Genomic DNA, 26,080 nt, shown 5'->3' with positions numbered 1-26,080 from the left:
TATCTGCAACCCTTAGACCGGTCGTTTTTCAAATCTTCGAAGACATTTTGGCAGCAAGCTGTAAACACTTGGATTTACAGCAACCCCGGTAGAAAACTGACACATCTCCAATTTGGAACATTGTTGAATTCAGCTTGGAGTCGAACCGCAACAATGGGCAATGGTAGTGCAGGATTTTCTGCTTGTGGCATCTATCTTTACAACCCGCAAAAAAATTCCTGCACGCGCTTTCGCTCTATCAGACAATGCTTCTGGTAACAACCTAAATACAGCAGCATATGCTGATAAAGTTATTACAAGTGAAAATTCTTCTACTCTAGCAGAAAATGTCACGATGCCTATTGCATCGACAACTGCTTCTTGCTCCTATGCTCCTGAAAACGAGGCAACTGATTCGGCCAATGATGTGTCAATACATTCGACAAATAAAGATAGCAGCATGAGTTCCTTCGAAGAAATATCGCCTGTTCCTGTTCTTACTATGCCTAAGCCAACTGGTCGTAAGAAGCAAACAGCAGTGGTCCTGAATTCACCAGCAAGACTAATGGACATGTGAAAATCACAACTTCAAAAGGATATCAAGATGAAACAACAAACCAAAGAGAAAACGATCAAACGTGCTCCCCAAAGAAAAATAAAGAGGACAGTGAGCTCGTCGACTTCGTGTAGTGGCGAAACTTGCCAAGATAGTAAGAGTGACAGTGAACTAGATGATATCAATGGTAGTGCTGATTTTTGTGCAGTATGTACTGGGTACTTCTATGCTAAAAAAGGTCCCAAGTGTGACTGGATCCGATGTGTTGCATGTAAAAAATGGTTTCATGAAGATTGTAGTTCTGAAATTTACATTGTGATACGTGTTAGGTATGCCATGATGTTCTTCAACAGAGTTTTGTAAACAAAGTGTTATTTTGTGTAAATCTGTATGTTATATTTACTATAAAACAAATATAACTACTTTTTCTTAACACACTCATCATTTTTTTAATACCACTGTTTAGTTTACAGATGGTGGCATTTTCCCCCATATCAAGTGGCATCTTACCCTTAATATTGGGGGAACATGCCACTCATACGGGCCTTAACATTTGGTTAAATTTTATTTCCATTTATTTTTTTACGAGACTTTTTGTCCATTTCTGACATACACAAATGTACAACGAAAATGGTATCCTAATGCTAAATTTGTTTTCATGTGTAATTCGAAATTTGTGAGTTTAAAACCCCTTAACTGTGGCATCTTCCCCCGGGTTACCTTATTCAAAGAACTAATCACACATCCTACATACACGGTTAATTTAGACTTACTAGAACGACCAAGAGTCTCTGAACAATGGAACTTTCAGAACTCAAACATAATTTAAATTTTATTATGTACAGCTACACAAAACCTCCAACTGACTCCAAATGTCTACAACACATGACTAAAATATATTATCCGATACAAGGCTAGGTCCAAAGTCAATTATTTTTGTACCTCTCATCTTCAGTTCAGAGGACCTTCAGTGTTGATATAGCTACAGCCAAGACATGCCCAGTACCATACATCTTCAAAGCCTTCAGAGTCGATCCTTCTTAAGCCTTACGACAAAAGTCTCCCAAATGAGAAACCTACTCAATAAGTTTACTAGACATTTATTTGCTTGTCATAGCACACATCGATAAATATCTTCGTAAATAACCCAAAATATTATCAGACCACCAGCATTCGATTTATACACCAACATATCCATCAACACAAGTCCATTCTACATTAAGCTCCTCACTTACTTACACCAGTCTACTCAGCTACACTCAGTACACAAAAACTAAAAGAAGTCAATTAACAACCTAGTATTTATGTACATTCGGTCATTTAACATGAGGTGCCCACCATATTGAAATTTGGGCACCATCTTAGATATTTGTATTTATTGACTTATTAGTTCGGGAAAAATTCCAAAATTCCCCGAAAAAATCACACATTATTTTATATATTGAATCGAAACTTGCTTCGATCTATGGACAAAGCTGAAAATAAATTTAATTTAAATAACAGAAAAGTGTCAGGTTCGAGAAATAAAACACCACAAGTTCTTTTACAAACATAATATTTATTACATAAATTCTATCCTACCACATGGTCACTTGCGAAAGCCAGCAATCTTATAAACATTTAGCCCTGCATAGACGTAAACGACAAATTCTTAGCTCTATCAGCTCCAACTGCTCCTAATGCTCCAACAGCTACAATAGCTCCAACAGCTCCAAATGTTCCAAAGGCTCCAAATGCTCAAACAGCTCCAAATGTTCCAAATGCTACAAATGCTCCAACAGCTCCAAATGCTCAAAATGCTCCAACAGCTCCAACAGATACAAATGCTCCAAATGCTCCAAATGCTCCAACAGCTCCAACAGCTCCAAATGCTTCAAATGCTCCAATTGCTCCAAATTGTCCAATCGCTCCAAACGCTCCAACTGATTTAAATTACTTTTTTTTTTTTTATCGTACTTGACATGTTTACATGCATGACTTTATTATTATACATTTTTGGATGTCAGTGGTGACTTTTTTACACCTTTATGTTATAAGTTTTATTTAGAAATGAGCTTTTCGAGAAATTGTTAAAATCCATATTGAAAAAAATATTAATTTTTCTTCAAGTTTATACACATACATTTAATTGAAACCATTATTTTATGTAGCCAGCTTCCTTCAGTTCTTTAAGTATGAAGGATATTTCTTTGATGTTCGAATAGTTTCCTGCACAAAGCGAACCATGTAGTAGTCTTAGCCTGTCAACCAATATGTTAGGATCTTCCCATGAGGTATAATCAATCTCTTCTGCTACGTTCATCTTTCTATTATGTTTACAATAAATATTATTATCTCTGGTGTTTTTCGTTTCAACACCAACCACAAGGTCACTTTCGGCATCGAGCCAGTGATTATCACAAGCTTGATCAGGATAATTTTTTTTATTATGTCGTTTCCATCGTTGTGATCTCAGGCCACCATCACTGTATTCGCTCTTGACCGCTTTAGGTGCTTCAGCACAGTACTCAATCATGTCAGCCTTAGTTGTGACAGCACAGTCAGCGATCATGTCAACCACAGATGTGTCACCTCAATCTTCAATCATGTCAGCATCACAAGATTGATCAAGATAATTTATTTTATTATGAAGTTTCCACCGTTTTGGTCTTAGACCGCCATCACAGTCTTCGATCTTGACCGCTTTAGGTGCTTCAGCACAGTACTCAATCATGTCAGCCTTAGTTGTGACAGCACAGTCAGCGATCATGTCAACCTCAGATGTGTCACCACAATCTTCAATCATGTCAGCTTCAGATGTTTCATCACAGTCTTCGGTCTTGTCAGCTTCAGGTGGTTCTCCATCTTTCACATTTTCATGGAGACGACTAGATATTGGTGTAAATATATTTTCATTTCTAATGAGGTTGCTACTTTCTTCGTTTGTTTTTAATTTTAAATTATTGTTTTGATCTATATCAATATTTTTAGCATTAGATTTTTTACTTTCTTCATAATCATTATTTTCGTCTAATATTCTGCCTTCGTTCCTCTTCCACGATTTTGGAACACAGTCTTCGTTATCTTTATTCATTTTAGTTGTACATTTCTTGCAATGTCTATCCAAGTAATATCTTCTACCAAAGGATTTATGACACTGACTGCAATTAAATGGTTTTTGACAATGATCCAAACTACACTCGCTTCTCTCAAGACGTTTAGCATTCTTTCTCAAGGTAAACACCTTGCTGCAGTATCGACAGTGATGTAAGTGTGATACAGCTACAGGCAACGAATCAGGGTACATGTTAGCTTCTGCGACTGATGACAGATGAAAACTTAGAGTTGTAAATTAAACCATTACTTAAATAGAATTTTTAAATTATTTTGTCAGCGAGAGTTAAGTTATCTCATACAAAAGTACTGGTTGTAAGTAGTTCTACTTTTCATCAACAGATGACTCCTCATGTTGCTAGCTGGTAAATAATAATTATTTCTTTTATGCTGGATGCGGGATGCTCACTAACAATCTGTTGAAAAAGGTGTGCTTCCCTAGATCTCAAGAGGAAGAACATCGTCCTTATTTAAAAAAATTAGTGAATAACACCATGGCCGAGCGAGAATCACAAGATAACCTAATCACATATTAGCATCCAGCATGTATCAGTTGCCTGTATAAGCATTCTCTGTTGTCTGTATAAGAAGTCAATGTTTTGTGTGGGATGCAGGATGCTCCCTAACGATCGCAACAGGACAGCTTCGCTAGAACTCAAGGGGAAGGGAAATCTTCGTGTGTGATAGAGTTTCTCAGTTGTTTCATGACGTAGTAATCGTCTGATTAATGATCTTCTGTTTTTGTCTGATTTCCACCTGATAAAAAAAAATTAAGTGCCGATTTGTTAATATGAATTCGGTAATTTATACGAAACTCTGAATAAAATTACCTGTCTTAGACACCAAGGACAATGCAGTTTGTCTTACATGTTAATGCTTCTCAGCTGTCCCATAGCATATTTTTCTGAGTAAGGTTATTTTTTTAAAATCCACCTAATAAATATATTGTAAGTGCTAATTTATTAGCAGGATTTCACTAATTAAATGTAACTCTGAATAAAATGACATGACGCATTTAGTAAAATATCATTCATGCAGAGATCGATTTCTCACAAATAATCAGGATCACTCGGAGAAAACCATCAGATGTCTAGCCAGGAATAATCAAAAGCATTTGGAGAAATCTATTAAAATATTAACAAGAATAATCGGGAGCACACGGAGAAAACCTTCATAATATTGACAAGGATTATCAGAAGCACACGGAGAAAACTACCATAATATTGACAAGAATAATCAGAAGCACACGGAGAAAACCTCCATAATATTGACAAGGATAATCAGAAGCACACGGAGAAAACCACCACAGGTTTTCTTGATATCATAAAATTAGAGGGGAAAAAAATAAATTAATCAAAAATTTAAGATAAAAACAAAAAATACATAAATAGATTCTGCTAGCTTGTGAACTTCTCATTGATGAGCAAAGATAGAGTTCTAGTAAGCCATAAAATTCTGGCTTGTACTATAACTCTATCTTTGCTCATCAATGAGAAGTTCACAAGCTAGCAGAATCTATTTATGTATTTTTTGTTTTTATCTTAAATTTTTGATTAATTTATTTTTTTTTCCCTCTAATTTTATGATATCAAGAAAACCTGTGGTGGTTTTCTCCGTGTACTTCTGATTATTCTTCTCAAAATTATGGTGGTTTTCTCCGTGTGCTTCTGATTATCCTTGTCAATATTATGGAGGTTTTCTCCGTGTGCTTCTGATTATTCTTGTCAATATTATGGTAGTTTTCTCCGTGTGCTTCTGATAATCCTTGTCAATATTATGAAGGTTTTCTCCGTGTGCTCCCGATTATTCTTGTTAATATTTTAATGGATTTCTCCAAATGCTTTTGATTATTCCTGGCTAGACATCTGATGGTTTTCTCCGAGTGATCCTGATTATTTGTGAGAAATTGATCTCTGCATGAATGATTTTTTACTAAATGCGTCATGTCATTTTATTCAGAGTTACATTTAATTAGTGAAATCCTGCTAATAAATTAGCACTTACAATATATTTATTAGGTAAATTTTAAAAAAATAACCTTACTCAGAAAAATATGCTATGGGACAGCTGAGAAGCATTAACATGTAAGACAAACTGCATTGTCCTTGGTGTCTAAGACAGGTAATTTTATTCAGAGTTTCGTATAAATTTCCGAATTCATATTAACAAATCGGCACTTAATTTTTTTTATCAGGTGGAAATCAGACAAAAACAGAAGATCATTAATCAGACGATTACTACGTCATGAAACAACTGAGAAACTCTATCACACACGAAGATTTCCCTTCCCCTTGAGTTCTAGCGAAGCTGTCCTGTTGCGATCGTTAGGGAGCATCCTGCTTTCCCACACAAAACATTGACTTCTTATACAGACAACAGAGAATGCTTATACAGGCAACTGATACATGCTGGATGCTAATATGTGATTAGGTTATCTTGTGATTCTCGCTCGGCCATGGTGTTATTCACTAATTTTTTTAAATAAGGACGATGTTCTTCCTCTTGAGATCTAGGGAAGCACACCTTTTTCAACAGATTGTTAGTGAGCATCCCGCATCCAGCATAAAAGAAATAATTATTATTTACCAGCTAGCAACATGAGGAGTCATCTGTTGATGAAAAGTAGAACTACTTACAACCAGTAATTTTGTATGAGATAACTTAACTCTCGCTGACAAAATAATTTAAAAATTCTATTTAAGTAATGGTTTAATTTACAACTCTTAGTTTTCATCTGTCATCAGTCGCAGAAGCTAACATGTACCCTGATTCGTTGCCTGTAGCTGTATCACACCGACATCACTGTAGATACTGCAGCAAGGTGTTTACCTTGAGAAAGAATGCTAAACGTCATGAGAGAAGCGAGTGTAGTTTGGGTCATTGTCAAAAACCATTTAATTGCATTCAGTGTCATAAATCCTTTGGTAGAAGATATTACTTGGATAGACATTGCAAGAAATGTACAACTAAGATGAATAAAGATAACGAAGACTGTGTTCCAAAATCGTGGAAGAGGAACGAAGGCAGAATATTAGACGACAATAATGATTATGAAGAAAGTAAAAAATCTAATGCTAAAAATATTGATATAGATCAAAACAATAATTTAAAATTAAAAACAAACGAAGAAAGTAGCAACCTCATTAGAAATGAAAATATATTTACACCAATATCTAGTCGTCTCCATGAAAATGTGAAAGATGGAGAACCACCTGAAGCTGACAAGACCGAAGACTGTGATGAAACATCTGAAGCTGACATGATTGAAGATTGTGGTGACACATCTGAGGTTGACATGATCGCTGACTGTGCTGTCACAACTAAGGCTGACATGATTGAGTACTGTGCTGAAGCACCTAAAGCGGTCAAGATCGAAGACTGTGATGGCGGTCTAAGACCAAAACGGTGGAAACGTCATAATAAAATAAATTATCTTGATTAATCTTGTGATGCTGACATGATTGAAGATTGAGGTGACACATCTGAGGTTGACATGATCGCTGACTGTGCTGTCACAACTAAGGCTGACATGATTGAGTACTGTGCTGAAGCACCTAAAGCGGTCAAGAGCGAATACAGTGATGGTGGCCTGAGATCACAACGATGGAAACGACATAATAAATAAAATTATCCTGATCAAGCTTGTGATAATCACTGGCTCGATGCCGAAAGTGACCTTGTGGTTGGTGTTGAAACGAAAAACACCAGAGATAATAATATTTATTGTAAACATAATAGAAAGATGAACGTAGCAGAAGAGATTGATTATACCTCATGGGAAGATCCTAACATATTGGTTGACAGGCTAAGACTACTACATGGTTCGCTTTGTGCAGGAAACTATTCGAACATCAAAGAAATATCCTTCATACTTAAAGAACTGAAGGAAGCTGGCTACATAAAATAATGGTTTCAATTAAATGTATGTGTATAAACTTGAAGAAAAATTAATATTTTTTTCAATATGGATTTTAACAATTTCTCGAAAAGCTCATTTCTAAATAAAACTTTTAACATAAAGGTGTAAAAAAGTCACCACTGACATCCAAAAATGTATACTAATAAAGTCATGCATGTAAACATGTTAAGTTCGATAAAAAAAAAGTAATTAAAATCAGTTGGAGCGTTTGGAGCGATTGGACAATTTGGAGCAATTGGAGCATTTGAAGCATTTGGAGCTGTTGGAGCATTGGTAGCATTTGGAACATTTGGAGCTGTTGGAGCATTTGGAGCCTTTGGAGCATTTGGAGCTGTTGGAGCTATTGTAGCTGTTGGAGCATTAGGAGCAGTTGGAGCTGATGGAGCTAAGAATAAGTCGTTTCACGTCTATGCAGGGCTAAATGTTTATAAGATTGCTGGCTTTCGCAAGTGACCATGTAGTAGGATAGATTTTATGTAATAAATATTATGTTTGTAAAAGAACTTGTGGTGTTTTATTTCTCGAACCTGAAACTTTTCTGTTATTTAAATTAAATTTATTTTCAGCTTCGTCCATAGATCGAAGCAAGTTTCGATTCAATATGTAAAATAATGTGTGATTTTTTCGGTGAATTTTGGAATTTTTCCCGAACTAATAAGTCAATAAATACAAATATCTAAGATGGTGCCCAAATTTCAATATGGTGGGCACCTCATGTTAAATGACCGAATGTACATAAATACTAGGTTGTTAATTGACTTCTTTTAGTTTTTGTGTACTGAGTGTAGCTGAGTAGACTGGTGTAAGTAAGTGAGGAGCTTAATGTAGAATGGACTTGTGTTGATGGATATGTTGGTGTATAAATCGAATGCTGGTGGTCTGATAATATTTTGGGTTATTTACGAAGATATTTATCGATGTGTGCTATGACAAGCATATAAATGTCTAGTAAACCTATCGAGTAGGTTTCTCATTTGGGAGACTTTTGTCGTAAGGCTTAAGAAGGATCGACTCTGAAGGCTTTGAAGATGTATGGTACTGGGCATATCTTGGCTGTAGCTATATCAACACTGAAGGTCCTCTGAACTGAAGATGAGAGGTACAAAAATAATTGACTTTGGACCTAGCCTTGTATCGGATAATATATTTTAGTCATGTGTTGTAGACATTTGGAGTCAGTTGGAGGTTTTGTGTAGCTGTACATAATAAAATTTAAAAAATGTTTGAGTTCTGAAATTTCCATTGTTCAGAGACTCTTGGTCCTTCTAGTAAGTCCAAATTAACCGTGTATGTAGGATGTGTGATTAGTTCTTTGAATATATAATTTAAACTTGTACTCTTTTAAATTCCTAATTTTTTTTAAGTAATAACAATGGATGATGTATTGACTTGTGTATTATACAAGCGGACGCTGATATTTAAGCGAGTCTTAGACAGCAGGTCCCTCAGTCCACGTCTTGCAGTGGTGCAGTGCAGATCTGATGGATTGACTTGTCTGCATATAAGTCCGATACATGAATATTCATGTGTATCCGAACTCAATGGTAGCAACGATGACATCGGTACAAATCCCAATGGTGGCGGGGTCAACGGCTGCAGAGATCTTGGCGGAGGGTCTCGCGTCTTCACCAGGGTCCCTGACGACGGAGGCGATGATGACGAAGCAGATCCCGATGACAACGATGAGGGCAGCTCCAGAGATCCCGATGATGGCTGTATCTACTGTCTCTTCACTCCAAGAGACTTCAATGTGTGCATTATCGAACGCAGAGGAGACTCCGATACCTGCAACTACACCGCATTTGGTAAATAAAACATTTTGTGAGCAATTCCCAGCTTCTGCATCAGTCGTGTATACATCAGATTCTTTGGCATCCAGTACAGATGATCTGTCAATGTCGACTGGGAAATCCCCAGCTCATGCAACATACGGGACTTCGTCACCTACAACAGCAGTGTACATTGAAAGTAAGATACTTTCCGAGCCATCGGTGACTCAAGGTCTAACGACGAGACATATGTGTACGTACTGTGATAAGAGTTTTAAATACCGTCAACATGCAAGAAGACATGAAAATCATGTCTGTAGAAGAAACGCTAATCGTGTGACATTTCCGTGTGACCCGTGTGGTGTACATTTCACAAACAAAAGTAATTTGATTAGGCATTGTAAAAGCAAAGTTCATTTGCAAGTTGTATAGCGGGGAAGCGATGGTAATTACGATGAATATCTGTATCAGTGCTGCTACTGTGGTAAACGATTTGAACGACTACGAAGTACACGCATCCATGAAAAGCATGGCTGCAGAAGAAATCTTGACCGTGTAAAATTTCTGTGTGAGAAGTGCGATGTACAGGTTACACGAAAATTATACTTGAAAAAACATTATAAATTTTGTAAAGGAAGGTTTCTAGCATCAACATCTCTGGTCCTCTAAGGTGCTACACTCCTGAACTGATGTATCGTGATCTGTATGAATTATTTGTATTTTGTCACTCTAAAAACGAAATATAATAATTTATTTTAATAAAAATGAATGTCACATGAACTGAGAAATGTATACGATATATATACAGTGTCAGATTTTAATGTGTATTAATGTACAATTTTATATAAATTATAGAATTAAAAATATTATTTGATTTATTTTTCTTAACCTACATCGTTTATCTTAATGTAATAATCTACATGTGACACGTAATTTTGGTCGGAGTTGTAATGCACGTTTTGACTTGTTTGTGTGTATTATTATTTTTACAAATAATGTTCAAGACAGTTTATTTTGCTAAAATTATTTTTGTCTGAGTATGCCATCTGAATTCTTAAGATTTTTTATGGGAGATGTTTTGGTAAAGTGCTGGTGTATGTAATACCGTAAAGTTAGAGGAAATCTGATAGGAACTTGATTTATTATTTCTGAGAAATAATTTATTACTTCCCGAAATAAAACTAACAGACTTGTGGGAAATTTATGGTCTTAAATCGTAACCTGTCATATATTGGTGTACACTACGGAGGTGATATTAAAAAATTAAATGATGTTAATCAATTTATCATACTTCGGAGTACTCTGGTGCACTGTATGGGCTGTATCAGTAAGATTCTGGATACTTGGAAAGCGGTTCTTCGTCCAAGTTACTCACTCCTTCGTTGCTGATTACTAACATGAATTTTTACAACATGGAAATAATGTATACTGACAGGGGTCCTGATTTGAAATATTTTGCTGCTTATAATTATCAGAGTATCGGCTTTCACAGTATGGTATGTAGGAATCGACTCCTCTCGTATATGTGCTACAAATTTTTTTTTTTTGTTGGTAGCAAGTTATACATACGAAGGCTGATGTTCTGCTCTGTTTCAGTGATGCATACTTTGAAGTGGTTCCAGCAAGTAATTTACGTATGCTGGATTACGATTTCACTGGAGTTTTACGTGAAATGAGTGGGAAGACTAGCGACGTGATGTGTGTATGACTCGAGCAAACATATGACTGCCGCAGCATTCTGCAAGCTTTCAACTCCTGCGCGAGGGGTCAATGTTCATTTGCGGGTGACGGTATGCGTGTCTCGATCGAGAAGTCTCTGCCTCTATCCTTGAGAATTTTTTAAATTTTCTTTGAGGTTAATGTGCTTGAATTTAGGTACTTTTGACTAGTCGCACGTGAATAAGTTTAAATTCGTATGCATTGTAAGATATTTTTCTACATGAGGTAAGAAAAATACATAGATGCTACAATGTATGAGATAGGTATCGAACACCTGTTCCTTACCCTATGAGTGACTAGCACTTGTTTGACCTATCTCCTCTAACCCTCGTTTACTTTGTGATATAGATGAGACATGGTTGTTTTCAGACAGATGATGGTTCAAATGTCTTGGACAATGTGTCCTTTGTAGAAATTACTATGTGTGGTAATTATTTTAGTCGAAGAGATAATTTAATAAAACATGTAAAAATAACGTGAAGGTTTTTTTATGTGTAAACAAATCATTGATAGGATGGATTTGTATGTAGAAATGGTGGTATACCACATCTCTTGAAGAACACTGCATGGTATATATAATGAAAGACTCTTGGGCTCAAGAAACTAAACTATAGGTGGAAAGGATGATGCGGTTCCTAAGATTAAATGAAAGGAACTTTGATGATTTTTTTTCTATATACTAAGATGATTTAATTGAGTTTGGGATGATGCGTTGAAGGATTAAATAATAAAACTGGACACATAGGCTTTTAAAGAAAATGAGAATGGAGCTAACCATGTCTAGAAAACAATAGAGACTATTGTAAAGCTCACAAGATCATAGATTGTGGTACGTCTCTGACAACAGAAATGTGGAAACGATATCATAAAATGAGTGATATTGATGCAGCTCCTGGTATTGTAACTGGTAGCTACGGCGATGATGTCTTTACGTCTGTGATAATGACACGGACGCGAAGATATTAAGACTAATAATAACATATATGTAAAGAAGATGGAAGCCGTAGCACGCGAGACCAAATTGATCATCGAGAGTCAATCCAAATGATTGGAGAATAGGCTAAAACTTCTACTTGGTTCGCAAAATGTTGAAAATTTATACGTCCTCAAAGAAACATGAACTAAGAAATGCAGGGTTTATAGAATGGAACCCACTTTTTTTTGATCAGATGTATATTATTGGAAATAAATATACAATTTAATATGACTTTTATTAAATATCATTCTTACGTATGTACTTTCATGCTCTTGGCGTCTACAGTGTTCATAAAGTATATAAAATATTTACGTTCCTGGTTCTTCGTTTACCATGTATATTTTGCATTTTTTTAAATTCGAATTTGTTAACGATCAATGGCTGAAATGATGTGCGTTATAAACTATAAGTCCTTCTATAACTGGTGTGATTTATAACACTGTGTAATTTTAAGGATAGTATGACCAATAGGATTGTCATTGGCTTGATACTTCGCTTGAATGAAATTTAAATGTTAACTTTGTGATGCAAGCTGCTAGTGCGTGCATTGCGTGTTCATTTCATTTGTCGAATTTGCTTCCAAATGTGTTACCTTATTTTGGTGTGCTTCTTTTTTAAATGATGTTTTGACTAGAGTATTATAGTAATTGGTTATTGATTTGACTAGAGTGTTATTCCAACCGGTGCATGTATATAAGCGAGTCCTAGACAGCAGGTGGCTCAGTTGTTACTGACGTCGACGGTGTAAAGATCACCTAGTATGTTTAATCTGGTGCATAAATCGCGTAATTACCTGTTCTTGCGAACTCGATGGCATCTTTACCGACTTTAACGTCGAACTCGGAGTTTGTACCATCGTCTACGGGAACCCTGACGTCAGCGACGTCGAAGAAGGTACAGATCCCGTCAGCAACGATGACGTCATCACAAGAGGAAACTTCAACAGTCGCGATACCGTCAGCAGAAGAGACTTTAATGCCGGTGGTGCTGACTACGCAGGAAAACTCGACGAACTGCGTTTCGCCCTCGATGGAAACTTCAATGGGTGGTGATTCGACAACGACTAACGAACATCGGTGCTGTTACTGTGACAAGATTTTCTCAAACAGCAGCAATGCTCGACGGCATGAGAAGAGAGAATGTACCAAGAACCATTATCGTAAAATGTTTGTTTGTGAGAAATGCCATAAGCAAATTGCCAGGAAAGATAATATGAAAACGCACATGAAGACATGTTAAGGTCCTGCTGTGCGGCAGAAAGTAAGGTTTCTATACAACAACGATGCATCGATGTGCATAAGAGTATGCCTGGAGATGGCGCAACTGCTGCAACAACATCATCTGGTTCGGGTCTGAAAGGATCGGCTTCATCACCACGGTATCCTTGCAGCTACTGTGATATGTCGTTCGCATTTGCTCATGACGTACGAAGACATGCGTGGAGTAAATGCAGGAAGAATCCTTCTCGTATAAAGTTTCGCTGTGATGGGTGCCATGGTTGGTTTACACGTATTGACAGTTTGCGACGACATGTGAAAAAATGTAAAGGTGAAGTCCGTGTGTCTACTGAAGTACTACCTGTAGATATTTCGACTCCTCGCTTTAGATTGGAGACTCGTAAGCGTACAAGCAAAAAAACAGATGCTCAGCAACCGATTGCTATGGTATCTGGATATGAAAATAAACCTAAGACTGTGTTCGGTGCTCTACAGGTGAATGATAATGGGTTCTACTTGGCGCAGTCTGCATTTCGTGGAACATTGAAAGACTACTACTATCTAAATACGTTAGGTGAGTCGAAAGACATTTGTAATTTTCTTGATGATATCAGAGAGGACATAACCAATCAGCTTACTGATGACGTAGCAACAAACGGACCATTAAAATATAACTTGTGGTTGGACTGTATATATGGAAAGCCGTATACATTCGAAGACGAAGTGAATAAGTGTGCATTCAAGACATCGGCTGCAGTAATTTACAATTATAACGATGTGAAGCAAAATGTTAAAAACGGTATCCAGAAACTCTGTCAAGAAGAGGAGGACTATGTCTGTAAAGGTTTTGGCTGGACTCTTTCTAGTATAAAGCCGATTGGAGCTAAGAATTAGCCATTTCACGTTTATGCGGACCTAAATGATTATTATAATGTTAACTTTAGCAAGTGGTCCTGTAGTAGAATACATATTATGTAATAAAGTTTATTTTGTGAAAGAACTTGTGTTGATTTATTTCTCGAACCTGCCACTATTATGTTGAATTGTTGTTATATTTAATTTTTCATCTTCATTCCGAATCGTACCAAGGACCTAAGTCGATCTAATTACTCATTTTATTGGTTGTAAATTTATTTAATGAATTTTGAACCTTTTACCGAGTTATAGCTAAATAATTACGAATTTCCAAGACTGCGGACATGATGACTTATAGGATTTAAAGTCTCTTTAAGAATGTTGAACATGGTTTATTGAAATTATTATTTTTTTACATAAAATTAATCTATATTGAATCGATCAAGTATCGAACCAGGGACAGCAACTGACCGAATCAATATGTAAATTGATGAATGGTTTATTTAATGAATTTTGGAATTTTTCCCGAATTTCTAGCTATATAATTACACAATTCCAAGATGGCTGCCGTAACGGAACATGCAACAGTAATAGCATCCAATATGGAGGTCATAACTTAAAGTGTAACGGCGACATCGTACTCAACCAAGATGGCGGGCGTAACGAAACCTGCTACAATTATATAATCCAAGATGGCGACCATAACAATACGTGCTACAGTGGTTTTAAGTATTATTTTAATTCATTTTTATTAATTAATTCGAGTAGTTAATTTGTTTAATGATTTTTAAATTTTTTCCCGTTTTTCTAACATAAAAATTACGGATTTCAAGATGGCGGTCATGACGTCATACTAGGTTAAGATATATATACTTTGACATAAGTGGTGGGGGTCAGTCTGCCAGCAGCCACCACGGGGGAAGATCGGTCGCCATTATTATTTTTTTGCACTCGTCGGGTTCGAACCACTGACTCCGAGCTCCGTGTCGTTAATGTATGATTTTTAAATATTTTTTAATAAATTTTTATTATTTGAATTTTTTTATAAATTTTAAAATTTTTTTCATTAAAATCGGATAGTAAGTAAAAAAGTTAAAGATGGCGACCGTAACGAAAATTGCAACGGTGACGTCATAATCCAATATGGCGGAAAACACAATGCCGGAATTTTCGAGAAAACAAAATGATGTCATCAAAAATGGCGGATCCAAGATGGTGGATCCAAAATGGCCGTCGGGGTCAGGGTAAGGTCAAAGGATAAAGTTACAACCATCCAAGTTGGCCGCCGTGACGTCACAATCGAATATGGCGGACATGCTGCTCGGCTCCTCACTTGAACCCTGTGCCCGGAGGAACTAATATATACTACTGACAATAAAGCAGCTCCAACATCAACGATTTCGAGGTCTTACAGTAATTCACGTGAAGATACTGACTACTATGGAGATGACGATAGTGACTCTGTAGTTGGCGACGTGATAGAAGACTGTGCTGAAGCACCTAAAGCAGGTAAGATCGAAGACTGTTATGGTGTCCTGAGATTTAAAAACACTGGATACGATGTAATAAAACAAATTATCCTGATCAAGCTTGTGATGATCACTGGCTCGATGATGAAAGTGACCTTGTGGTTGGTGTTAAAACGGAAGACACCAGAGTTTATAATATTTAATTTAAACGTGCAAGGAAGATGAAAGTAGCAGAAGAGATTGATTACACATCATGGAAAGATCCAAAAATATTTGTGACCGGCTAAGATTTCTACATGCCTCTCTATGTGCAGGAAACTATTCGTGCATCAAAGAAATATCCTTCATACTCAAACAATTGAAAGAGGCAGGCTACATATAAAAATTACTTGTTTTACCTGCACTTGTATCATGTTAAGAAAAAAATTCAAATTACAAAAATTTAATGTTTTATTTATTGTATTCTGATTTATAACTAAGCCTGTGTTTCTGCTACTGTGTGTTTATTCCGTTTGCTGTGTGTACTCTGTGTACTCTTTTTTCATTCCGTTTCCTGTGTGTACTGTGTGTTCATTCCATTTTCTGTGTGTACTGTGTGTACTCTTTTTTCATTCCTTTTTCATTGTTTTTGTGTGTATTCTTTTTTCATTCTGTTTCCTGTGTGTACTGTGTGTTCATTCCGTTTCCTGTGTGTACTGTGTGTTCATTCCGTTTCCTGTGTGTACTGTGTGTTCATGGTCTATATGACTGACATTGTTCATGACCTGGTCTCGCGTTCCGAAGACGCTTGGTGTGTATGTATGGATGGTTTTTTATATGAACATTTTAAAGGTTATTATAAGTTTAAAAAACTAGATTTTCATGCTAGGCTTATCGACTACGTATTTAATTTGTCGAACATTGTCGTATATAGTCATGAGCTGTTTTTCGTAGATTGAATAATTGATAAACTCCGCGAAGGTAATGGAAACCAAAATATAAAATTTATTTTATATTCAGGTACACTTGTCACTGGTCAAGAAGCAAACCGAAGACAGGAAACCATCGATTCAATATGTAAATTAATGAGTTTTTTTTGTGAATTTTGGAATTTTCCAGTTTTTATAAGTCAATAAATAGAAATATTTAAGATGGCGGTCGAAATTGCTTATATAATGATGGTAGTAGATGATTTTAATCCTCTTTTAGTATTTTTAACATGATAATCGAAGTGATTATTTTTTACATAAATTAATTTTTTGTTTTGACCATGGATCGAACCAAGAACTCGATTCGATCTAATCAATAAGTATATTAATTGCAAATTTATTTAATGAATTTTGAAATTTTTCCGAATTTCTGGCTAAAAAAACTACACGATTCCAAGATGCCGCCCAATTTTCAAGACGGTGGGCACCTCAGTAATAATAAATGATTACTGCATTCTAGCGGGTTAGACTGGTAATGCACTCTATAAGACGAGTACACACACAAGATGGTATCCTCCAGCAGACGAAAACAAGATGTTGGCAACGTCCTCTAGCAGGTGGTAGCTCCTGGTAGCAAGTACTGAACAAAATTGTCGGACCATGATGGTCGTCAAGGTCAAGGTCAAATTTCATGGTCAAGGTCAAAGTTCAAGGTCAAGGTCAAAGTTCAATGCCAACAGTCGAGGTCAAAGGTATAGTGAACAGAAAATTATACTTACATGGCACCAGCACACTCTAGTAAACGAAATCAAGATGGCATCTCCAGTGAACGAAGACAAGGTGGTGGCCATGACGTCATACTAGTTGACGAGATATACCTTGGTACTGGTGGTGTGAGGTCAGTCTAGGTAGCTTCAGTGGACAATGGATTTTTTTTTTTAATTTTTTCCTCTTACCGGTTTTTAACCAAGGACGGGAATCGATTTAATCAATCAGAATTCTAATAAGTTAATTTTTTGATGAATTTTGAACTTTTTTCACTAAAAACGGATAATAAATAAAGATTTTCAAGATGGCGTTCATAACGATAATTGATACAGTGTTGACATAATTCAAAATGTCTGGTGTGGTGTAAAATGTTTTTATTACTTTTTATTTAGAATTTTTTAAATATATAAATATTACTGGTTTACTGTCGTCGGAAAATAACCCAGGACCGATATCGTTTAAATAACTAAACATTTGTAGTATGCAATTTTTTAAATAATTTTTGGATTTTTTTCGGAATTTCTAGCATTGAAATTACGGATTTTCAAAATGGCGACCATAACGAAACATGCAACTTTAATAGAATCCAATATGGTGGTCGTAACGAAAAGTTAACGTTGACATCGTACTAAACAAGATGGAGGGTGTATTGAAACATGCAACATTTATATAAACCAAGATGCCGACCATGATAATAATTGCAATAGTGGTTATTAAGTAATTTTTTAATTTTTATTATTTAATTCATTTGATTAATTTTTTTAATGATTTTTCAATTTTTTCCAATATTCTAACATAAATATGATGTATTTTCAAGATGGCGGACATGACATCATACTACCTGATTATATATATGTTATGAAAAAAGTGGTGGGGGTCAGTCTGCCGGTGGCTTCCGTGGAGGAAGGTTCGGTCGCCATTTTTTTTCTCTGGCTGGGTTAGAACGTAGGACTCCGAGCTCCATGTCGTAAATGTATGTTTTTAAAATATTATTAAATTTTTATTAATTAAATATTTTTGTAAATTTTGAATTTTTTTTTCATTAATTACAGTTAACATAAATATTTTTTATATGGCGGCCGTAACGGAATTTGCAACGGTGACGTCATAATCCTAGGTGACATCAGCGGCTTAGAGCGGCTAGTTCTTAGGAATTTAAGCCGCTTTTAGGAATATGTGTTGTTTATAAGGCAAAAGACTTTTGATGTTTTTTTAAATCCTAATTTTTTAATTTTGAGGAAGAAAACGTTAAGTTTTTCCTCAAAACAGGAAATTTTTGAGTCATTCTGAGTCATTTTTAGGAATTTTGATGAATTTGTGAGTCCAAGATGGCCGCCGTGACGTCAGAGCAATTGGTCATTGACCCGGCTCCATCTCCACTCCCTGAACACTGTCCCCGGAAGAACTATTACACACTCCTTCACAAGGGCGCCCATACCCGGTGGCAGGGGGGGGGGGAAGCATCCCCCCCCCCCTTTCTAGCTTTCTGGGAAGGAAAAAAATATATAGTGTAGTCAGGTGTTTTACTTTAAAGAAAATTATTTAAATTCGGTATTATGTAGAAGTGGTTCAACACGAAGATATTATTGTATATCGTTTTTTACATGCCCACGCTCACGCGATAACACAACACAACATATTTAGACCAGTCAGAGTTAGACGACGCGACAGTTGACATGAGCTTCCAGACGGCGAAATGTTTTGCTACTTTTTCGTCATAATGATGTGTATGTTCACAAATAACATCTCAAAGCAGAGATTTTTCAATAGTCTTTAGGTCTACAGTTTTATGCATCTGGTCTAGATTTAGTTAAGTGTAGTCAGTCAGTATAAATAACTTAAGTGTAAATAAATCAGTGAAAAGTGTAAAGATAAAAAACATTGTTATTATGTAGTGTTTCTTAGTTTTCCTCATTCGTCACATCCGCTCAGAATATTCACAATTTTTAAGGTAAGCTTACACCATTAAAGTTACTCAAATAAGAATTATTGTTCAGAAAAGTCTACAACGTAAAATTTATGTTGGAATTTTTGATTTTAGAGGTAAAACTTTTTTTCCCTTCAAATGTGTTTAAAAGGATAAGGATTCCGCTACCTTCAGTAGACTCGGAAGCAAAACGGAATATATATATAATATTAAATAGTAAAAACAATGACTGCCGTCTGCCCTCTGCCCTCCCCTGCGTTCCCCTTATTTTTTTTTATTTTTTTTTTTTTTAACATTCCATAACTTGCCTCATTGCACGAGTGATATAAAGTGACCTCACAGCGACTAACCACAGTTGCACCACGCATTGCATCATGTTAACTTTTGTGTGGTGACAGATACATCAATACTGACCTGCTAAAAAATTTTCAAAAGCAGAGAGAAAGCAATGACGAATTCAAAACCATTTTCGAGGCAGTAAAAGAAGATTGTAATGATCTTGACATAGATATAAGAATCCCAATATTGGCTGGAAGGCAGACCCACAGATGTAACGTGAATGTCCAGTGCTCATCACCTGAAGACTATTTCAAAGTTGCAATTTACAATCCGTACATGGATTCTATAATTATGTCACTTACTACAAGATTTGAAAGAGATAAAGGCATACATTTCAAAGGTGGAATTCTTCACCCACATTTGATGAAAAAGGAGACGAAGGAAGATTTCATTAGAGACATAAAAAGTTTGCAAAAGTTTTATCAAATCGACAACTTGGAAGCAGAAGCCAGATTATGGTATGACGTCTGGACGAATAAGGAATGTTTGGAAAAAACAAAGCTCCATGATATACTTTCAGAAACAATGTTTTACCCAGCAGTAAGGAGACTGCTTATATTCTACCAAACCATACCCCCCACAACTTGCACAATAGAGCGTTCTTTCAGCACACTGCGTAAAGTGAAGACGTGGCTGAGAAGTACTACTGGCGAGGACCGTCTATCCAGCTTGTGCCTTCTAAGTGTCCACAGGAAAAGAGTGAAAAAAAACCTGGTTTCGAGGACAAAGTGCTTGACTTGTTCCGCAAGAAGAAAATAAATTTACAGTTTGCTTTTTCAGATAAATATTAGAGTCAAATCCGTAATCAAACTTATGCATAATAATTTATCTTAAAATTTGCTTTTTATGTCAATACCAGTGAAAAATCGTGTGATGTGTGCATTTTTAATTTGTTTTCTGTATTAAATTATGAAGGTAGAGAAGCATAAGATACTGAAAACTAAATTATTATACTTTATTCCGACTTAACAATTATGTTAATTTAAATTAGGTTAATCCTCAATGATTGTGTTTAGACACTGATATGAAATTCCTCTTTTTTTTATCTTTGCTTGTTTTATAAAATGTTTATATTTTATAAATAACCCATTGAAATTCGTGTGTAAACAATAAATGTAATTATTATAAGAAGATGAACTTGTAAGAAAGTTAATGATTGGCTAGCATATCCAGCGAATAGCGATAGCTAGGACATTCAGTTTATGTTTTGTGTTTTGACATCTGAAAGTCGTTTAAATAACAAAGGAAAAGTACATTCTTTAGAAAGAAGGAGTTTTCGTTCTACCACGGTTTTGTAGAGACATCGTTATTACTTCTGATTATCCACGAAATATCAATTTTGCAATATTTTATTATAGTTTCGACTGACATTCAAGTTTTTTACTAATAAAGCAATGTGGCAGAAGTAGTATTAATGAATTAGATTATTGTGACATCAAATTTGAGTCATCGTAGGCGATAAACTGCAACCACGATAGGGTTTATTCACGATCTATTGCTTGCTTTGAAACGAACTATCAAATTTTCACGACGGAAACGAATGCAACCAGTCAACTAAGTTTACAGCCTGCAAGACTGATTACTGACGCTGTTAAACGTGCTGTAATGCCAGCGATCAACATTTTTGACTGAAGAGAATCGAGCTGAGGAGAAGAATTTCTGCAAGTTCATATCAAAACCGCTCCAGCCGGAAGGAACCAACGATTGACCGGCAGTGGCGCCATAGAAGCAGTTGAGGGCGCCGTGTTTCACACAGAACTTCGAAGTCGACCATTGGTGCGTACCGAACAAGACCTTTCCCACTGCGAGGAAGGAAGCAGCGGCAGTGAGCAGCCATAGTTCCTGTACCACGCACAGCTGTGTTGCAGAGCCAGAGGTCATCTGTGTCGTCATACTTTCGCATGTACTGACGGAGGTTGGTTATCGTCGTATTGAATAGCATTTGAACAATTTTCGAGAGTCCCTTGAACTATCGATTATCAAGTACCTAAATAATTTTCTTTTCATATAATCTGAGATCACACTAATTTTCCAGAAGTTCATCTTCAATTTAATTTTATTGTGAATAATTTTTGGCATGAACTAAATTTTAATTTGTTCTAACTATACCTAATGTTGATTTTGTGTCTGATCAGATGTAATTAGAAGTTGCTGTTTGATTAATAACTTAATTTTGCAATTTACGTTTGAGAATTTACCTTGTCCCTTAAGTGTAGTTCATATCCAGTGGTCCAATTTGCTGACACCATTGAGCATAAATAGCCGTAAGCACTTTTTAAAGGCACTCAATTGATAACATGATTTGAGCTGATAATATTAAATTTAGTTTGAAGTTACATGATTTGAAACAATTCCTTTTGATAGTAACTTATATCTTATTTGAATATTGTAAAGAGATTTCACATTTGTAATTTGAAGCTTTACTATCACTAAATAAATTTATAGTCCTTAACTACTGAATCCATCTGTGCTAATTCTAAATGATAAGCAATTATGATTCATATCGAAACATACTAATATTCATTTAACTGTGAACGAGGGAATATTTTGTGTGTTACAATATCGCCGTGGTAAAGGTAAATAACAGTTGAAAATAAAATAAAATTGTTTGAAACACATTTTGACTATAATAATAAGCATAGTTCAGGCGTTACATTTAAAAACAACTATTTTCTTACTGTGATGACATATTTAAATTGTTTCTCTCCCAAAGTTAAATATTTTGACCAACACGTTTAAAACTTTATAATTATTTTAATTTAATTTGTACGTGACATTTATTTAGGGGTAAAGTGAGCATTGAGTTGAAGGACTGTATTCTTGATATTCGTGTACCCGAGACGCTGCAAAAGTATGACTGTATTCCTGCATTTGTGTTGCTAAAAATTCATTTGTTTAAATAAAATAGTTAATATTTAATTAATAAAGTAGCCAATAAAGTTTTTCTTATAGCGAATGAGTACTGTGGTCTAGTATTTTAGTAACAGGACAAAAAAATTTAACAGGGTCAGAACTGGAACTATTTTATTGCTAGTAACAAGCCGCAGTTAGTCTTCCAAAATATTAAAAATACTTCATACCCCTAAGTCTGCCCCCCCCCCCCCCTTACAAATTATCATATGGGCGCCCTTGCTCCTTCACTTATTTCGTTTAAAATATATTAATTCCATATATATTAAAATAATTTAATTCAAACAAACCTATGAGTGCAATGGATCCCAAAAGACCTTTCTGCTGTGCTGTCATGTTGAAGTCGCACTGCGCCGCTGGTAGAAGATATGCCGTCCCATAAATCTCGCATACCGTGGACACTAAGCACAAGGCACATCCCAGAAGAAGACAGTAGTGGAATTTCCCATGCCCTGTAAAACCAAATAATTTATAAAACTATCTGTTAGCACACGAGTAAAAGGTATGCAGTGATGAAATAATTTTTTAATTAGATTTTTCCGTATGTTTTTTATGTATATGCTGGTAGCGAAGTTACACGAAAGATAAACAGATATCCATTAATAAACAGCACACGATTCCATGGCATCCAGTTTCAACATCTTTTTCGTGGAACATATAGGATTAGGTGTTCTCAGATAAACATGTTTGAATCAGTTGCAGTTCATGGAACTGGAGTTATAACTTTGAACGACTATCTTGTAATCTCACGTTAGGTTATTTAAAACATATGAAACGGAAAACACGCAAGTGTTTCACTATAATTATTATTACAATGAAACTTTGTAATGATAAGTCTCAAATGTAGCTTACCTGCCTGGTTGATAGCACCTTCGAAGTCCATGCACTCATTGCCCGCCTTCCTCTTAGCATCTACAAAAGAGAAGTGATTGCTAAATATAAGTTGAGACTAAAACGAATGTAGGTATAATTGGAGAATTGTCTTCACTTTACTGTTGCAGATCAACATTCTGAAACTCTACCAGCACCCATCCGGAAGAACTCAAATTCATGACCACCGAATCGGTACCCTGTGGCCTGGAACTCACTAAGATCTTGACGAGTATATTTGTTTTAGTGAGGCGGGATAAGTGTACCGCTGCTAGTACTTCTAGCACGGTATCGCCTCTAAGCGCAAGGCTGTGGACTGGTGCGCAGTGCAGTCTTCTCGCCGTGCATAGGGCAACTATGAGATATGAGGGGTAACCATAACATTCTATGGAAGGGAAATGAAGATAATGTAATGTAAAAGTAATGTTATGTTAAGTGTAATGTAATGCAAGTGTAATGATAGTGTAATACAAGTTCCTCGAGTGCTTTTAAGAATTTTTTCCGAGTGTTTCATGCCTAAACATTTTTCTGAAAAAAGTAATCCGTTTAAGCCATTTTCACTCTTCTAAAAATACACTTTAAAACTAAATACGGAAACAGAACTACTTATATGCCCTCAGCGTGTTCTTAAATGCTCTTCGTAAAAAGACCCCACTCGAAAATTTTGAGAAGTTTTTAAATCGCGTGTTTTTTTTCTGAAGCTCTGCGCACCGTATGTGTGCCCGGGTCAGCTAGACCATTAGCTCGTAGTAAACTTGTATGTTCTCAGTCAATGGTATTTTTACCTAAATAAAGTTTCTGATGCAAAAAATAACTGTTAATTTATTTACCTGTCGTTCCCTGTTCTGGCATCGCAGCTTCTCACAACGAAATATTATTCGCCGTGCAAACTATTCCTTCACCAGCGGGCCAGCCTTCACATTTTATACCTCGTTCTTCCCACTCATCCTTATCACGTCTGCGTGCAGCCACGCAGACAGTAGGTTTTACCCCCACCACTCTGCTTTAACACCAGGATTACTTGCGAGACGAGGGAGTTACGACGCCTGTTCATCTGTAACGACCCTACTTGCGTTATCACTCCGTGCTGCGCGAGGTTGGTATCCCTGAACGACCCGGCGACAGTAACACGCATCCTTCACTCTGTGCAATTTCGAGGCTAAGCGATGTACACTCGTGAATCTTGAGAGTATCTTGGAATTAAAATTCGATGTTGAATAGTTGGAGGGGGGGGGGGGGGGGGGGGGGGTTAGCCACAAATCGCGCCACTCCCAAGAGATGCGTATCAAGCACGTACAGATGAGCCTCAAACTACCTGTCAGGAAGGCCCCCTGTAAGTCGGTAGTATTTAGTTTATGTTGGTTCCTCCGGCTACTGGTTCATGGTTTTGGAGTGTGGCACCGACCGTCAACTTAGATTGTGACGTCACGACGGCCATCTTGTATGACCTTAACCATGAAATTTGATCTCGACCTTTGACCTTGACAAACTCGGCGGCCATATAGATGGCCTTGACCCCAGAGGCCATTTGGGAATCCGCCATCTTGGATCCCGCAATTTTGTTTTCTAGAAGTGTCTGCCATATTGTATTATGCAATCATATCCGCAATCTTGGATTCTGACGTCACAGCCGCTTTCTTAGATTCTGACGTTACAGCCACCATCATGTTTTCGTCTGCTGTAGGCCATCTTATTTTTTTCTGCTGGAGGTCGCTATCTTGGATGATGTAATTTTCACCATCTTTGTTTCTGCTGTTTGTTCCTAGATTGCGCCAACATCTATCTGTTATGTGCATGTAAGATTATGTTCCATTAATTAAGGTACCAGTGTTGTTATGAGCCTTATAGACATATTAAAATTATTTTTTGAAGTGAAACTTCTTTGGGCGCGATGGGCGTAATATTTCAAGACCGAATTTTAATGCAAAATTTTCGTTAAACATTGTTATGGAACGATTTCGGACGCTAAAAGTTTGCAGACAGTGCAGAGAACTCGTTCCCTTGAGTGGGCCCCATGTGTTGGCGTGCGGATCAGGTTTAACTCTGTCATGCTGCAGGGACAGGCTGGTCGCGGCGATAGGGACCCGCTTGTGCCTGACGCCACCCACTTGCTGGCATCTATAGCCCGTCCCACTCTTAGATTGCAGTACATGTCTTATGGCGCGCGCTGTTGCCAAATCTCTAACACATTACGAATTTCAGGAGATGTGTGTCTTTGTAATTCGGATCGAACAAGAAGAATATTAAGAAATCATATCGTAATTTATAATATTTTATACTATTACACATATAAATTTGTAATAATGCCACTTTTATGTAAATTTCAAATAAAAACTACCTATTGTAGACGAAAATTTCTTATAGTTTTCTTTTATTTTCTAAAAATCCCATATATATCACATTTTCATGGGCCCGATAAATGCCGTATTTTTGGACAACTCATGTCCAAAATGATAAATAAAATACGGTAATGGAAATTCTCGGTCGAGTAAGTTATGGGAAAAATCCGAACAATTGGGTCGAAATGGGGAAGATTTTTTGAAAAACAGAAAAATCGCAACAACTCCCATAATATGAATAATATCGCATCCGTTTTAACGTATGATAACTCGGAGTACCTAAAGCCAAAAAATGTTTTTTAAATAAATTTTTGATACGACCAGCCATAACTACATGGGTTCGAAAATTATTTTCACCGTACAAAAAAAACGTAACTGCCTTAGTAGACACCTTATCAAATCTGTTTAAATTGTTTGTAAATATCATCATTATTTTCCAAAACTTTGTCAAAAACAATGTTTGATAA

At 36.3% G+C, this 26,080-nt stretch overlaps 1 protein-coding gene across 10 annotated transcripts in view; it reads right to left on the bottom strand.

Moving 5' to 3' along the window:
* LOC134543053 (synaptic vesicle glycoprotein 2A-like) overlaps window positions 1-24,333 on the bottom strand; it is a 130,886-nt gene extending 106,553 nt beyond the window's left edge. For 7 of the 10 annotated variants that reach the window (XM_063387774.1, XM_063387827.1, XM_063387820.1 and 4 more), the window contains exons 1-3: window positions 24,105-24,327; window positions 23,257-23,316; window positions 22,695-22,856 (exon numbers count right to left, since the gene is read on the bottom strand). In XM_063387774.1, coding sequence (XP_063243844.1) covers window positions 22,695-22,856; window positions 23,257-23,316; window positions 24,105-24,126 — 244 coding nt within the window. In that variant the 5' untranslated portion in view covers window positions 24,127-24,327. Of the gene's footprint in view, window positions 1-22,694; window positions 22,857-23,256; window positions 23,317-24,104 lie in introns of all 10 variants that reach the window. The other 3 variants (XM_063387792.1, XM_063387854.1, XM_063387782.1) reach the window with 2 other exon arrangements.
* Between the last annotated feature and the right edge of the window lie 1,747 nt (window positions 24,334-26,080).

The sequence above is a fragment of the Bacillus rossius genome, chromosome 1 (assembly GCF_032445375.1).
Source record: "Bacillus rossius redtenbacheri isolate Brsri chromosome 1, Brsri_v3, whole genome shotgun sequence".
Classification (NCBI taxonomy): domain Eukaryota; kingdom Metazoa; phylum Arthropoda; class Insecta; order Phasmatodea; family Bacillidae; genus Bacillus; species Bacillus rossius.
This window is presented reverse-complemented; position numbering and strand designations above follow the sequence as displayed.